At 51.3% G+C, this 17,304-nt stretch overlaps 1 protein-coding gene across 1 annotated transcript; it reads left to right on the forward strand.

Moving 5' to 3' along the window:
- Positions 1–2,362: 2,362 nt before the first annotated feature.
- TAS1R2 (taste 1 receptor member 2) lies at positions 2,363–12,769 on the forward strand. Its single transcript, XM_044996625.1, has 7 exons — positions 2,363–2,520; positions 5,594–5,894; positions 6,373–7,131; positions 8,585–8,797; positions 9,862–9,982; positions 10,495–10,497; positions 11,841–12,769. Exons 1-7 carry the CDS (start codon positions 2,363–2,365, stop codon positions 12,767–12,769), a joined length of 2,484 nt encoding a protein of 827 aa, XP_044852560.1.
- The last annotated feature ends 4,535 nt before the right edge of the window (positions 12,770–17,304 follow it).

The following is a 17,304-nucleotide window of genomic DNA, read 5'->3' on the forward strand; positions in this document are numbered from 1 at the left end:
GGAGGGGGTGCGGAGTGTGGGAGGGGGCTCATGGGAGGAGGTTGGGGTGCAGGAGGGATGCAGCGGGAGCTCAGGGCAGGGGGTTGGGGGCTCGGGGCAGGGGTGCAGGAGGGGGTGCGGAGTGTGGGAGGCGGCTCAGGGCAGGGACTTGGGGTGCAGGAGGGGTTCGGTGTGCAGGTTCCGGCCCGGCACCGCTTACCTCGAGCGGCTCCGGGGTGGCAGCGTTACGCAGCAGGCCTAAGGCAGGCTCCCTGCCTGCCCTGGCCCCGCACCGCTCCTGGAAGCGGCCAGCGTGTCTGGCAGTGGCTCCTGGGGGTGGAGTGGGGCAGGCAGCTCCACCATGTGCTGTCCTCGCCTGTGGGTACCATCCCCGAAACTCCCATTGGCCGCGGTTCCCAACCAGTGGGAGCTGCGGGGGGCAGTGCCTGCAGGCGAGGGCCGTGCATGGAGCCCTCCACCCTGCCCCTCTCCCAGGGGCCGCAGAGACGTCGTAGCACCAGCCGCTTCCGGGAGCGGCGCGGGGCCAGGGCAGGCGGGCGCAGGGCCTTGGCCCTGCGGCGCCATGGGGCTGGCAATCCCGTGGGCCGTAGTTTGCCCTCCCCTGTTCTAGGTGGCAGGGCCCTTCTTCCCAGCATCAGCCCCCACCCCCCAAATCTGGCCTGCCAGGCATCTTGGCTGGGGGCGTCTCCCTAAGCTGGGCCCACTGCCCAGGGTCCCCCCTTGCTAGAGTGACCAGATAGCAAGTGCGAAAAATCAGGGCAGGGGATAATAGGCGGCTACATAAGACAAAGCCCTGAATATCGGGAGTGTCCCTATAAAATCAGGACATCTGGTCACCCTACCCCTTGCTCTCCCCGGCTGCTCCAGCCCCACTCTGCATCGGCGCTGCTGCTGCTCTGCCTCCAGAGCAGCTCCCTGGGCTGCTCTTCTGGCCTCTGGCTGCAGCTCTGCTCCCAGCACTGACCTGCTCCCTGGGCTACTTCTCTGGCTCGTGCTGCTGCTCGCCCTAGCGCAGGCTGCTTCTCTGGTTCTCTCCGGCTCAGGCTGGCGTGGGTGCAGCTCTGCTCCCCAGCTCAGCTCAGTCTCCTGCTCTCTCCTTAGCTCGGCACACATGGAGGATAGGACCCCTGGCCTCCTGACTCTCTCATTAGCCTGCCTGCTTTGTCCATCAGGCTGATCTGGAGTGTTGGCCTCTCCCCACTGCCCCTGGGGACTGCCAATCACAGGGTCCTGATTTCCCATCGACCCTTCCCCTTTCTTTGGTACTGGGAGCTAGCCAACCAACCCCGCCACCCAACTAAATTTTAGTAAGGGGCCAACAGTCCCCTTACACAGGGGTTAGGAGTAAGGGCTTCTACTTATTAGTTGTATAACAACAGCACCCAGAAGTCACCTGGATCAGAAAACAGATAGTTTGTCCTGCAAAACATTTCAAAATATTGGGGGCAGGGGCGGCTCCAGGCCCCAGCACGCCAAGCGGGTGCTTGGGGCGGCATGCCGCGGGGGGGGCTCTGCCGGTCACCGGGAGGGCGGCAGGCGGCTCCGGCGGACCTCCCGCAGGCGTTCCTGCGGAGGGTCCGCTGGTCCCGCGGCTTCGGTGGGAGAAGCCCCCCGCCCCACGCTTGGCGTGCTGGGGCCTGGAGCCGCCCCCGAGTACTGTAAATGTGGACCCTAAATAAATAAATGTCTTCTTCGGATCCCATCCCTGTTAATTGCTGGGGCTTTGTAAACATGTTTTCCTATTCTAAATTTTATATATATATAAATATATATATTTCTTGAAAACAGAGGAAACTGATTACACAGGGGCAGGGAAAATGACTACACACGCCACCGTCTTCCGACATGCAAGCCTCAACCTGTACAGATGTACAGGGAAGCGAAGGGACTTGGCCAGGCTTATACAGTAGGCCAGTGGCTAAATGAAGATCGGAACCCAGATCTCCAGGCCAGTAACCCTATCAATTAGGCTATGCTGCCTCCCACTTGCTGAGGGCCTGCTGGATTTCGGCAGAGCACTGGCAAATGCACAGGCAGAGCAGCCCCTTAACAAACATCAGCATTACAATAATTGCCTTCTAAAAGGCATTTCCTCTTCCAAGCAAGGAGTGTCCCCTCTGATGCACAGCCCTGTTGGCTTTAACTGCCCATGGCAATGCAATAGTCCATGAAAAATGTAAACACACACAAATCCTTTCGGGCTGGCCCCTGAAATGTATGTAAATAAGTCAGCAGAAATTTGTGAAAACGAGCACCAGACCCAGCAACTGGCAGAGCCTGGGCAAGAAACCTACTCTGGGTGCTCACCAGCAGCTGGTTCTGAAGGCACCCTAGAACCATGAGGAGCACAGGGGTGGTAGCGATGTGCGTTTGTGTCTTGCTGACCATGGCAGGCTCAGAGACGCAATATTCCGATTTCCATCTGGCGGGGGATTACCTCCTTGGAGGGCTTTTCTCGCTGCACACTGAAACTATGAGCAGCCCCCATCTCAGTCACTCGGCGGTGCCCACGTGTGAAGAGTAAGTAGGAAACGGGTGGCGCCGGGGCTGGGGAGAGCGATGAAATAGTTTGGGGCTGCACTGCAGCCAGCACTGGTTGGTTCCTGGTGAAGGGGGACAGAAGGAAGGGTTTTTGTGGCTGAGGCACCTGGCTGGGACTCATAAACCTGGGTTCTGTTCCTCACTCTGCCACAGACTTCCTGCGCGTGACCTGGGACAAACCATTTAAGCCAAAACTTTCACGCCTACGTGCTGGACTACAGGCACCTAAACCGGCAGCCCCCTTGTCAGAAGTGGTGAGCTCCCACAGCTCCCATAGGCTTTAATGAGAGCTAGGGGAACTCAGCCCATCAGATAAGGAAGCCATTAGGTGCCCAAAATTAACCACCCATGTTTGAAAGTGGTGGCCCTCAATCTCTATTCAAATATTGTGTGTCACCACAGATGCTTCAAATGAAACAAAACTCACCAGCTGTTTAACAGTTGAAATGGATCTCTCATGATGCTTTGCTAGTCTATTTATCTGACCATCAGGATCACTGCCTCGCTATGCAAACCCTTTTCCATCCCAGTCCTTAAACAAATGGCCCTTGCTCATCCAAGCAGACCCATTCAGGCTAATGGGACTGCACAGGAGGAGGACTGCTCATCATGGGCCAGTGGATAGGCTATCGGGTTGGGAGCCAGGAGACCTCAGTCCCAAGCCTGGCTCTGCCACTGACCTGCTGTGTGACCTTGGGTAAGTCACTTTGTCTCTCTCTGCCTCTGCTTTGAATCCCAGTCATGGTCTGTCTTATCTATTTAAATTGTGAGTTCTTCAGGGCAGAGTCTCTTGTGTACTATGACTACACTCAGTACCCAGCACAATGAACAGAGGCAGAAGGCTGGTTCATGGGAAGTCAGGAGACCAAATCTGCTCCGCCACCGATTCCCTGTGTGACCGTAGGCAAGTCACTCAGGCCTAGAGCCTCGAAAGGTGTTTAGGCATAGCAGTGAAGCTGCAGCAGCCTGGGTTTCAGTGGAGGTTGTACAAGCCTGCCCAGCACCCTGGGTACTTATTCAGATGGCTAGTGTAACCCACACACTTCCTGGGTGTGGTGCTCCCTCCCCTCTAGTGGCACTGAGACCACTTAGAGATTAATGTGCCTCTACTGCATGAGCTAAAAGACACGTGGCTCTTAGCCAAGGCTGTCGCAGACTCATTAATCTCTAAGGGTACGTCTATACTACCCGCCGGATTGGCGGGTAGTAACCGATGTATCGGGGATCGATTTATCGTGTCTCGTTTAGATGCGATAAATCGATCTGCGAATCGACGCCCGTACTCCACCTCGGCAGGAGGAGTAAGCAGCGTCAATGGGGGAGCCGCGGCAGTCGATTCGCCGCCGTGAGGACGGCCAGGTAAGTCGAACTAAGATACTTCGTATCTTAGATCGATCGATCCCCCCCGCCCCCCCAGTGTAGACCAGCCCTAAGTGGTCTCGGTGCCACTAGAGGGGACAGAGCACCATACCCAGGAGGTGTGTGGGTTATACTAGCTACATCAAATCTAGCTGGGTATGCCCTACTGATGCTGCAATCATACCTCTGGTGGCCGTGTATACATAACCTTAGCTTGCAGCCTACTCAGGTGTGCACCTTGCCCGCTGCTGATGGCCAGCATTCCCGAATCAGACACTCCTGAAGCTGTTCATCGGGACTTTTGCCCCCAGGACACATAGCACAGCTGAACTCCTAAGGGACGCTTCCTAAGGTCTTTGCTCAGGCCTGTGCAATTTCTCCTCTCACCTCCCAACTTTTACCCGGGCACATCAGGCCAAAAGGGGAGCCCTCCCCACCACCAAACTGACTTCAAGAGAAGTTTTGCCTGACGAAGGACAGGCCACCAGGCCAGACTGTGCTATTAAGTCACAGGTTCCATGCTGGAGGCAGTGGGGAGCCGCTCGGCCTCAGGAGGGGCAATCACAATGCTTCCCCAGAGCGCCGCAAGTTGCAGCAGGAGCACACAAGCTGTGCCACTTCTTGGATGGGGGCAGCATGTACCCTCCTTTGCAGCCACCCAGCTCCAATCAGAACACTTTTCATTTAGTCTTATGGGGTGAAATGCAAGCACAAGGGCTGTGCACCACCCCAATGGGGCTTAAGTGGTACATAGGCCCTGTTAAGGGCTGAATTTCACTCACATTGCACAGTGCATTTCATCCAAAGATCTCAAAGCCCTTCCCAAGCATGAATCCTTCAGGATCCTCCAATGACACCCATTTTAGCAATGCGATGGGAGGCAGGGCGTGGGATGATGCCCAGAGAAGTTAAGTGCTCAAAGTCACACATTTGCAAAGTCACTCTGGAAATCAGAAGTCCTGGCTTCCAGTCATGTGATCTTAACCGGAAGGTAATCTTGGCCCAGATGGTGGAGAAAAACGCTATTATAATCCTGCCTTTAGTGGCAAGCATAAGACACTAGTAGAGTGTGTGTCACATCTCCCCACTGGTGGCTGGACTGCTAGAGGATAACAGCCTACTACACTAACTAAGGAAGTTACTCCTGTAGTTCAACTGGTAGAGGCCTGTGCTGAGGGGTTGGGGTTCAAAGCCTGATAATAACAAACCCTAACTCTTATATGGAACTTTTCATCAGTAGATCCCACAGCACTTTACAAAGTGATGTCATTATCCCTGTGTTACAAATGGGAAACTGAGGCATGGAGAGGGGAACTGACTTGGCCAAAGTCACCCAGCAGGCCAGTGGCAGAGCTTGGAAAAGAATCCAGGTCCCCTGAGTCTCGCTCCACTGCTCTGTCCAACAGACCACGCTGCTTCCCATAATGATGGCCCATGATGCACCTGGCTCCCATTGACTCCTATAGGAGCGCTATATTCAGGGTAGAATTTGGGGCCCAATCCTGAAGCTAGTGGGAGTTATGCGTGCTCAGCACCTTACTGAGTTGGGCCCAGGGTCCTGAGACTGCAGTGCTATGCAACACTAAGGGAGAGGAGTCCTCTTCGAGCCTCGCTGCATAAGCCCAAAGGCAGACGCGGTCTCTCACTGGATGGGTTCCCGCACCCATCGCTCATCGTTTTACACTCCTCCCAGGTACAAGCTGAAGATAGCAAGCTACAGCCACCTCCGGGCCATGAGGTTCGCCGTGGAGCAGATCAACAATTCCAGTACCCTGCTGCCTGGTGTCTCCCTAGGCTACGAGATGGTCGACGTCTGTTATTTCACCAACTCCATCCACCCCATCTTGTATTTCCTCGCCAACCAGCACTCTGTGGTGCCGCTGCAAAATAACTATACACACTACCAGCCCCGGGTGCTGGCTGTTATTGGCCCAGACTCTTCACACGCAGCTGTTATAGTGGCCCAGGTATTGAGTCTTTTCCTCATGCCACAGGTAAGCTGGTGCCCATGTTAGGGCTGGACAAGCCTTCCAGGGCTTGCCTCACTAATGATTTCATGAACATACCCCCTGTGCTTTGGTCGGAAGCGAGTCAGCCCCCTGTCGCTTCAGCATACTCAAATCAACCTGTGTCACATGCTTCCCAGTGGGTGGCAAGCAAGAGGCATCCCATGTTTTCATTGGGATAATCTGGTCCCTTTATACGTAAATCACACCAGATGTGCAGAGTGCTGCTGCTGGACGGCTCACTTGGGCACCTCCTGGCTTTCTGGAACTCAGACACGCTCCATTTCCGTAGTTAGACCAGCCCCTAATTTGTGCGTGATGACAGCATTAAGTCTGCACTCCAGAGAAAGCCAATCCCTACGTCAATACACCCTATACAAGTCCAACGACGCCAAGGCTGTTATACCGGGTGTAAGTCATGTCTGTATATTCACGTTGTCCCTTCCCTGTTCCTCCCTGCCCCTAGATCTCCTACAGGGCAATCACTAACGAGCTGGACGACCACGAACGCTTCCCCACCGCCTTCCGCACCACTTCCAGCATGGAGCAGCAGATTGTGGCCATGCTGCTCCTGCTGAAGGAGTTCCGGTGGAACTGGATCAACATTCTGTACAGCGACGACGATTACGGGCGGCAGAACCTGAAGCTCCTGCGGGCCAGGGCTACCGAGATCTGCGTGGCATTGCAGGACGTCATCCCAGTGCCCCACAGCAGCCAGCTGCTCCCACTAGAGTTGCAGGGAAAGATCCAGGCCGTTGTCAGCAGGGTCATCCACAGTACGGCCAAGGTGGTCATCGTCCTGTCCTTGGAGCTGACGCTACCGTTCTTCTTCCAAGAAGCTGTCCGCCAGAATGTCACGGATTTGGTGTGGATTGCCGCCGAAGCCTGGGCCATTGAGCTCGCCCTGTACAACATCACTGACCTCTGGAGGGTGGGCACCATCCTAGGGGTGGCAGCAAAAGCATTCTTCATTCCTGGTTTTGATGACTTCAGGATCAGCCCGGCAGAAGGAGCCAATGAGCAGGCGAGTGACCAAACTACATGCAACCAAGCATGCGACCAGTGCCTCAGTGCTGCCCGAGATGCAGACCACAGTATGAGGGCCCAAGGGCAGCGCATAGACTTCAACGTCTACTCTTCTGTCTACGCCGTGGCTCACGCTTTGCACAGGCTGCTGGGCTGCAATACCACAGGATGCCACAAGCGGATGGTTTACCCCTGGCAGGTTGGCCACATGCTTGCATTGAGAAATCCAAGCCATGTTTTAAGGGCGCGGGACCACATGGCTTGGGGCACTGGGAGAGTGCTGGTAGAACCTTTTCCCTCCAGCCCATGTGGCTAGGAACAGAAAGGTGTGAGTCTCTGATGGCTGCTTGGTGGTTTGCATCAGATGGGTCAGATGACCCCAACCCAGTTCCTACAGGGCCGCCCAGAGGATTCAGGGGGCCTGGAGTATCCCGGCACTTCGGCGGCAGGTCCCGGTGTGGAAGGACCCCCCATCACGTCTCTTTGGGGCACTTTGGCGGCGGGTCTCAGAGCGGAAGGACCCCTGCCGCCGAGTTGCTCCCGAAGACCCAGAGCGGAAGAAGCTCTGGGGGCCCGGGCCCCACGAGAGTTTTCTGGGGCCCCCAGAGCGAGTGAAGGACCCCACTCCAGGGGCCCCGAAAAACTCTCGTGGGGACTCCTGTGGGGCCTGGGGCAAATTGCCTCACTTGCCCGCCCCGGGCGACCCTGAGTTCCTAGCAGACAACTGTCCATGTTGCAGAATAGCTTGCCACAGTTCCATGTAGCTGTCCCAGAAGCACAGTCTCCTTGCTTAGCAGGGACAGATAGATCGCGCCTGCATCCAGCTCAATTGTTCAAATGAACTTTTGCAGAATGACAGCAGGTACCGAGTCCCAAACTCACGCTCGGGCAGAGACACAGCAGCAGAGAGTCCACCTCTATGCAGGGCCCCCATCCAAAAGACGGCATCTCTGCGAGACCAGTGCCCACCTCGCACAAACTCCGCACTGGGCGTGTGTGGCAGGGGTCAGCACCGACTCAGAGGAAAAGCACCACTACTGCATTTACCACGACCACTTCCTGCAGGACCTTTTGGAGCGCAGTTCTGTTCTGCAAAGTGGGTGTCAAAACGGCAACATCTTGCTGAACAGACCTGCTCCATGGTCTTCAGAGAGTCAGATCCACTTCCCACAGACCAGAGCGAGGATGGCAGAATCGGCCACTCTCTCCCCTTACTCACCCACCAGTCCCATTGTGATCAATCGGATGCAAGATACTGCTCAGCGTGAACATGGGTGGCAGGGTCTGGCCCTCAGGATTTTTAGATCTCTTGCAAAGCCAACATAGTTCCAGGGGAGCGAGCTGGCTTCTCTTCTGACTCATTCATCAGCCTGGTTGAGTCCCAGTTGCAGAATCTTTAGGGATATGTAAGCCAGAAAAGCCCAGTTTGACTTTCTGATCCAAGGGTCAGCTTGCCATGCTGGGTCTTAGAAGAAAATTTCTGCTGACTGAGAGCATTTGACCTGGAATCACCAAGTAAAATACCCACGGCTGCTCCTTAGGCAGTGTCTCTTTTCAGAGCAGAACCAGACTTTCAGGAAGTGACCTCAATGTATAACTTCAGTGCCTAGTAGTACGTGTGCATTGATCATCTTATCCTTCTCCATTTGCAGCTAGTGCCAGAGGTGAAGCATGTGGACTTCTCTCTGCTCGATACGAGGATCAATTTCAGACAGAAAGACGATACTCCAAACAGCTTCGAGATCATCCAGTGGAAGTGGGACCAACCCAACAACCCTTTTCAGAAAATCGCCTCCTACAGCACAAAGAACCAGAAGCTGCTGTTCACCACCCAGAACATCTCCTGGCACACCCCAAACAACACGGCAAGTTCCCTCCACCCATTATCACACATGTGGGGAAGTCATGGAACTACATGAGCAAAACCCAAGGCAGTAGGGCTTAGTTGATAGAGTACAGAGCTAGACCTGGGTTCTATTCGCCACTGGCATGCTGGGTGATCTCAGCCAAGTCACGTCCCCTCTTTCGTGCCTCAGTTTACCCATCTGTAATACAGAGAGAATGATACTCACCTCCTTTGTCAAGTGCTTTGAACTCTTCGAATGTAAAGTGCTATATAGAAGCTAGGGATTATTGTGCCATAGTTACACACACAAATGGGACTGGAGCACGTAAATCCTGTCACTTGGGCAACACAATGACAGAGGACCAAAAAAGCGGCCAGAATGGGCTGTGTGTGCCAGACTTGTGCATAAACAAACAAGGCCTGAAAGTCTGGTCCTTGGCTTTAATATTCTAAATTGCCTCCTGCCAGAAGAATGTTCCTCCAGCTGTTTGTCTGGTACAACAGCGACATCCGGTGGCTCGTTAGGTTATTCCCAGATGAGTGTTGCCTTTGTGGCTATGCCCATCCCTCTTCTCTATTTAAAGGTGATGCAGTAGTTAGATTGATCCTAGGAATGTTGTGCTTATGGCCATCCCAAGAAATCAATCCCTGGTTCTCTGCCATCGGAACATGGTAAACTTGCTGGTAAAGTTATAGCAGGTATGTATAACTGATGGCTGAATCCCAAGAGGAGCCCAATCTAAACCCTGTTCCCTATTTAAAGGTAAAGCATATTGTTTGGTTGGCTTTATCCTTGCTGTGTATCCCCTTTCCTGTCTATACTGTTACTGAATCAGAATTGAACAGCTTAGTGGTTTGAGCATTAGCCTGCTAAACCCAGGGTTGTGAGTTCAATCCTTAAGGGGGCCATTTAGGAAGCTGAGGTTAAAAAAAAATTGTCTGGGGGATTTGTCCTACTTTGAGTAGGAGACTGGACTAGATGATCTGCTGAGGTTCTATTATGGAACATTTACAAGTTCTTCCAGCTCACCTGGAAGTTGCTATGAGATCGTCGTCATTTTCCTCCGATTCCCTTTTTCCCAGGTCCCCGTTTCAGTCTGTTCCCAGCAGTGTGAGTACGGGCAGCGGAGGAAGCCTGCAAGTGTTAGCAGCTGCTGTTTTGAGTGTGTCGACTGTGAAGAAGGGACTTTCCTCAACAACAACGGTAAGGAAAATGCAACGTACAAGCCTAAACGCACCTTGTTTTCATATCAGTCCGACAGTGCTTGTTCCCAGCAGAAGGTCTGTAGTTTAGTTACTGGGCTTTAGATAGGGGTAGCTGAGTGAGACTCTCTGGCCTGCGCTATCCAGGAAGTCAGACTAGATTATCTAATGGTCCCATCTAGTCCTAGAGTCTAAGAAAGGAATGAATCTCTTACCCAGAAGAGTTGGTTTCAATTCCTGGCCGTGCCACATTTCCAGTGTGCCCTTGGGCAAGTCACTTAGTTCTCTCTGGACGTCAGTCCCATATCTATAATACTGGATAATAAATCCTTCCTTTGTCGTCTTCTTTGGGACTGTAAACTCTTTTGGGCAGGCACTGCCTCCACTGCGAGTTTTTACATCAGCTGGCACAACGAGGCCCCAGTCTCGGCTGACATCTCCATTACTGTAACAATAATCCCCGCAAGGCCCTGCTTTCTCTCACTGATTCAGATTCTCTGCGTGTGGAGGGAGCGGGTGCTGGCATGGAGGTAGAGGGGTAGTCAGAAAAGGGGATGACGAGTCAGAAGACCTGACTTCCATTGTCACTCCTAACAGTGATTCACCGTTTGACAGTAGGCAAGTTACATGGCTTCGCTGTGGCTCAGTTTCCATATCTGTAAAATGGATTTCATAACACCCTACCTCAGTGGTCCCCAACGTGGTGCCTGCGGGTGCCATGGCGCCCGCCAGGGCATTTATGTGTGCCCGCCTGGTGCCCAGCAGGGGAAAGAAGCCATGGACCTGCGCTCGCTGGGGACAGAGAACTAAGGCTTCAGGCGCAGTGTTCTCTGTTCCCGGCAGGTGCAGGACCCGCCTAGTGTCCAGCAGAGGAGACAATCCGGGGCCCCGCTCCCGCTGGGGACAGAGTACTCCGGGGCTACAGGCACCAGTGTTCTCTTTCCTCGCGGCTTTTCTCCGGCTTCTCTCTTGATTCATATATTATGTAATATTAAATATGATTTTTTTTTATTATTTAATGTACAAATACAAAATAAGTCTTGAAAAATTGTTGGTGCCCGCCACACTCTTCTGAAAACATGAATGTGCTACTGGCCACAAAAAAGTTGGAGACCACTGCCCTACCTTATCAGGGAGCTGTGAAGCTTAAATTAATGTTTGCAATGTTATGCGAGATCCTCAAATAGAAGACCTTAGGTGTTACTTATATCTTAAATTTGCATAGCACCGTCTGTCCTGAAGGATTCCAAGAAGCTTGACAAACTTGAGGAACCGTGGCCACTGTTGAAGTGCCGTCACCTCTAGGGTGGAAAACAATAGGGTAACGGTGCACAGCGAAATGACTCCTGCAGGAAGGGGAAAGGAACACTGACTCCAACGTCAAGTTTAGGGGGAATTTTGGGATGTAGAATGCAATTACCCAGATTGGAATTTAGCCAAGACACTAGGGTTAAAATCCCTACACTTGCAAAGAAAAACAAACCTAAACAAACCCATGGGATCACTAAGGGCCGGTAGTGGCTTTACCTCTCATTTGAATGACTTCACCTCCAACAGCATAGTGTACCCCTATGACCAAGCTTACGGCTCTGGTTCACATATTAGTTAGAAAGAAGAGTTTTAGCAACTGTACAACCACCACTACTTTGGGGTTCCCATGGAGGTCTCCCAATCCAGAATTGACCAGGTCTGACCCTGCTTAGCTAGTGAGAGCTGACAAGACAGCGGCCTGAGCTAGTATGGGTGCAAAAGCTTTAGCATCACTCCCATCAGTTATGCTCTTACTAGACATATTGACTATTTACAGACAAGACAGCCCTTGCTAGGGTCTTTTAGAAACACCACATTTTGTTTTGCAGACCTGTACAACTGCCAGCCTTGTCCAGCTGACCAGTGGTCCCGTGCCAGAAGTCAAAAGTGCTACCCAAGGCTTGTGAAATATCTGAAATGGCAAGAAGGCACTGCAGTGGTGTTGCTGCTATTCTCGGTGCTGGGCCTCATAGCCACTGTAGTCATATCTGTCACATTTGCCATTCATTCGCACACACCCGTGGTGAAGTCCGCAGGAGGCAGGATGTGCTTCCTCATGCTGGTGTCTGTGATCATCGGTTTCATCAACGTCCCCATGTACATAGGGGTCCCAACAGAGTTCAAGTGCATGTGCCGGCAAACAGTGTTCAGCCTCTGCTTCAGCGTGTGCATCTCCTGCATCACCGTCAGGTCCTTCCAGATCATCAGCATTTTCAAGATGGCTGCCCGGCTGCCCAAAGTCTACAGCTACTGGATGAAGTACAACGGCCAGTACATTTTTATAACCGTAATTTTAGCTCTGAAAGTCACCATCATTGTGACCAACGTTATCATCCACCCTCCTGCTCCAGTTCCGTTAGCGCTGGAGGACAACCCCTCTATAGTAGAGCTGCAATGCAACAAGAGCTACAAGTTGGCCTTGCTAATGAACAGCAGCCTAGACACGTTTCTCTCTATTCTGTGCTTCTATTTTGCCTACGTGGGCAAGGAGCTTCCCAAGAACTACAACGAAGCCAAGTACATCACGCTGTGCATGACCTGCTATGCTGTTTCCGGGATTGCCATTTTCCTGGTCATGTCTGTGTACAGAGGGGTGCTGGTGACCATCTCCGATGCCGTGGGCGTGGTAGTCAATTTGCTTGGGATCTCCATGGGTTACTTTGGCCCCAAGTGTTATCTGATATTTTTCCATCCAGAACGCAACACGGCTGCTTATTTCCAAACTGCCATCCAGAGCTACACCATGAGACAGGACTAACCAGGTACCTCGTCTTTGTATGGAGACAGTCCCCATAGTGGAAGAAGCCCCAATTCCAACCCGTCTGTGTTGGAGGAGAGTCTTTATCTCTTCAAGAAATGCATCCATGCTTTGTAGATTGTACAACTGTATGAATCTTGCAAATTTCCCTCCTACCCCCTCAAACGAGGCAACATGTACAACAACTAAGGTTGGCCAGAAAACAAGAGTTTTACTTCCTGAAACAACTCGAGGTTTTGACGTTTTTTTTTTTCTGCATCAGAACTAGACCGGTCAAAGTCTTCTGCAAAAAGAGAGTAAGCGACTCACTCCAGACTAGCCAACAGCCCAGGAGTGAGGGCACTCACCTGGGATCTGGGTACAAGGTGTGCGTCCCTGCTCTGAATCAGAGCCTCATTCCCATATCCCAGCTGAATGCCCTCACCACCAGGCTCGGATGTCAAGTCGCTGCCAGTCTCTCCCGTTGTCGCGGTTCCATTTTGTATAAATACTTAAATATTCACTGGGCCAGATACAAAGAGACTGACGCTATAGCCCGGTCATGACGCCGCCCCACCGGATGTAGGACCTAAATTCCATCCTGGACCGGAGAAACCTTCCCAGTGGAACGTCCATCCAAAGGAACACATTTCCACAGAGAGTTTTCCTTTGGCTGCACTGGCCCTTCCCAACGATAAAGTTGTCATGAAGTTCACCCCAGGTCAAGACATTAAGGCCCAGCATTTCCAGAAGTGGCTAGTAATTCTGGGTGCCCCAGTTAGAGGCCTGTGGGGCCTTGTCTTCAAAGCTGCTGAGCACCCTCAGTTACCATTGACTCCATGGACTTGTGGGTTCTCAGCATCCCTAAAATAAACCGGGCCCCCAAAGAGTGCTGAACTGAGCACCGAAACTCAGTGGCCGTTAGTGAAAATTTTGCCTTGAACAACCGAAGCTAGATAGCCGTTTCCATATTCTGAGTTAGTTTCTTCTCGCTGATGAGGCCCAAGTGCATTGCTACGTGATCCTATGCAACTAGACAAGACACTATTAGCTTGGAGCTGGCATAAAAAGCTTTTGAAAGCAGCCTGGCAAAATGTAGGATTAGCAGCTAATTCAAACCAACAAATATGGCTGGAACTTAATGGACTTCCTTGTTCCAGGTGCACGAACCTGATGCTGTTACATTTTTCTGTTTGTTCCTCGACCATAATAAAGGTTTTAAATCTGACTTGATTTGCTTTGATAATGTTGTGATTTCACTAAAGGACTAACGGTTCCAGATTTAGGATTATGATGGCATTTAAAGCTCCTATCTGAGATTGGAGTACCGTTGTGTTAGGCACTGTAAGTCATAGTAAGAGACAGTCCCCCTCCAACAATCTAAATAGGCAAGACAAGCAGTAGGAGAAACTGAGGCACGGAGAGGGGAAGTGACTTGCCTAAGGTCACCCAGCAGGCCAGTGGCCCAGATCTCCTAATTCGCAGCTTGATGTTCTACCCACTACACCACACTGCCTCTCTGCGTACAACCCTGCAATCTCGGGCTCCAAGAGGAGCACACATCACAAACAACCCGGATTCTGGACTGAATCATGGTCCTGTGCTCTCAGAGCTCACAGACTGACAGGAGTTGGAGCTGCTGGGTCTCAGCACATCTCAGGACTAGCCCCTGGGGAAAAAATACGCCTTCCAGCCCAGTTCCCAGACCAAAGCGGTTCGGATCAGTATCCCAAAGCTAATCCAAACAGCATCTCTGAACCTTCTGAGTTCAGGCCATCAGCTCGTTTAAATCTCATTAAGGGATCTGACTTGCATCCCTCCCCCAGCCTGCTCGGAAGCCAGGCAACTCTGAGCACTCAGCTGCTGCCTTTGGCTCATGCCTTTTATGACTTAAGGCCAGAGTGTCAAGTGGATTTTTAGCCTTAACTCTGAATTTCATGGCTTTTGTGACTTTAAATCAGGCCCTTAATGCTATTTAAACAGTTCTCTTTTTGAAGCTGATAAATGCTACTGCATGTGTTTGGGGAAGGTGGGGCGACGAGAAGGAGGGATGGGAATTTCCAATGTTCTGATCAGACAATTGAGATGTTCTCCTGCCTGCTCAGATGCTTCTAACATTCTGCCCAAGATGGGGGAACAGAAATTCTTATACCCCAGGGGAGGGGAGGGTGCAAGGGAAGGACAGCAGGTGCTGCTTTACATAATCCCAATGTACAACACACACAAAATACAGAGGAAACAGGTGAAGGGCATCTCCTTCGCTCATGTTCAGTGCCACACCTGTATGAAACAACAGCAGCCATCAGCCTTCCGCCAACCTAGGTACTTACACTCCCCTCTCCGTCACCTTTGCATCAGAGCACCCTTAATTGCTCATCCTCACGCCTGCATATCTAAGACTTGCTGCTGCCTGGTGATTTTAGGAAGGGGCATTCAGCCTGGCTCTCCCACTCTCCAGGAAAATGGGAAGTGGCAGATTTTTCCATACGATAACGTATAGATCCATCTGCTTTCGGTTAGCAGCTCTGACTGAGGCTAATTGGCAGATCAAACCATGTGATGTACCATGTTAGATAAGTAGTTATAAGAACCCAGATTGAGTATGACACTTCTTGGATGGATCCCAAAGTCATTCCTCCCCCTCCCACCTCCGCCAACCACAGATTGCTCATGGTGCTAATGCAACCCAGATTGAATGCACAGAAGCTGCAGGGGTATTAACAAGTGTCAAAACGCTTTGAACTGTTCTTGGCAAAGGGCCATGCTACATTCTTCACACTGAATGGACCTTCATGTTAAATTTCATTTGCTTGTCTCGGTACCTAAGATTTAAAGTAAAGCAAACGAGAAATCACGAGTAGTGCACACCCAGTAAGATGGGGGCAATACATAGGAGAGATGGAAAAGACACGGCACATTCCACCGTAGAAGACATGAACTTAGAGATCATTTAATTTTTCTACCAAACTGAGGGGATGGTGTTTTTCTGGCTTCCAGAACAGTATTGCCTACGCCGAGCAGGCAAAAGGCATGAATCAGGAACCATCAATCATGAGATTGGTTTACAAATCATGAGATTGTCAAACATTATAAATCTTGGGGTCATTGAATTGCTTTCTGGTTATCGTACCACTAGGGGTCATGTTTTCAAGCTTTTCTCCACAGCCACAAGGGCTAGATTGTGGTGGATTCTCCATTGCTAACAATTTTTAGTTTAAAATTTAGTTTTTCTAGAAGATATGCTGTAGCTCAAACAGGAATTATTATGGGCAAGGTCAGATCAGACGATCACAATGGTAGCTTCTGACCTTGGAATTTATGAATCTAAATGTACTTTAAACAGTGGAGAGTCTCACATAATCACATGACTCCAGGAGCTTCAGCACCAAGAAAAATGCCAAATACCATGAGACTTGCAGTAAAATAACAAGTACTGGCAACACAAAAAAGCATTGATACCTCTAGCAGAGCAGATTTACAGCTCAAGTATCAATGCAGTAATTATACAGACATACACACAAATATTGACTGGCTGCAATGTGAAATATTGTCCCAGGGGCAGGATAGCCCCTGAGACTGTGGCATACAAAGTGCCTGAGAGCACAGCAGACAAACCCCCATTATCTCATTGCCTTGGGATAGCTAAAGCTCTAGGTAAATCAAAAAAATGCACTTCAGAATCAGCAACAGATATGCAGTTCAGAGAATCAGGGTTGAGCTAACTAGGGTTTCGCCGTATTACAAGGAGGGGGATGATCAAACTGGGGTCTCTCTGCACTGTACATCAGGGGGAGTGAGGTCAGCTAATCAGGATCTCTGCACTTCACTGTGTGTGTGTGTGTGTGTGTGTGTGTGTGTGTGTGTGCGCGCAAGAGGTAGGCATGGGAGGTTCAGCTAATTAGGGGGCTCTGCATTGCGCTCTTGTGTTCATGCAGGGGAGGGGAGATTTAGCTAATTGGAGTGCCTCAGGAAATAGTTTGCCCAGAGGTAGCATTTTATGTATGTATGTATGTATGTACTGTGACCAAGACTGCTAGGATTCTCATTAGGATTTCTGGGGCATCCTGCTGTCTCCAACTACCTGTTGGGAAAGAATCTTGGGGCTTTTCCTCGTGGCAGGAGGAGGAGTCTGCAAGGTAGAAGAAGAAGCAGGATCTCACCCCACAAGAGCAGTCTGAACAGAGAAGTCTACATGGCTTGTCCTACACCACAGGAGCAGTCCCGGGGAGGAAGCTCCTGTACCCTTTCCCACCTTGCAACAACTGGGCCTGCTTCCACAAGGCAGCCAGTTTCTTGGCCTGGGTGGGTGAAAGTGGATTGTGTAGCAGGCTCCATTTTGAGCTGCTTGGCCTAACTGCTGCACTTAAGGCAGCCCTGTGACATGTTTGTGATATAGATGGTGGCTAGCTCGCTAAAGCAGGGACTTGTGCGCAGAGGTTGCTGCAGTAGAAGATCTAATCTGTAACCCTGAAGTCTAGGCACTGCTTCTGGTTCTGTGCATGTATCTCCTCCTCTCTGGCTCTAGCAGAGGTGAGATGTAACTCTTGATGATAGTG

This window comes from Mauremys mutica, chromosome 21 (assembly GCF_020497125.1).
Source record: "Mauremys mutica isolate MM-2020 ecotype Southern chromosome 21, ASM2049712v1, whole genome shotgun sequence".
Classification (NCBI taxonomy): Eukaryota; Metazoa; Chordata; order Testudines; family Geoemydidae; genus Mauremys; species Mauremys mutica.

What these genes read in the sequence shown, in the direction of transcription:
- TAS1R2 (XM_044996625.1), top strand. Translation starts at nt 2,363, where the DNA reads ATGTGCGTTTGTGTCTTGCTGACCATGGCAGGCTCAGAGACGCAATAT. An exon ending in GTCTTTTCCTCATGCCACAG is followed by an intron (nt 5,895 to 6,372) that starts GTAAGCTGGTGC and finishes CCCTGCCCCTAG; the next exon opens with ATCTCCTACAGGGCAATCAC. An exon ending in GGCACACCCCAAACAACACG is followed by an intron (nt 8,798 to 9,861) that starts GCAAGTTCCCTC and finishes CCTTTTTCCCAG; the next exon opens with GTCCCCGTTTCAGTCTGTTC.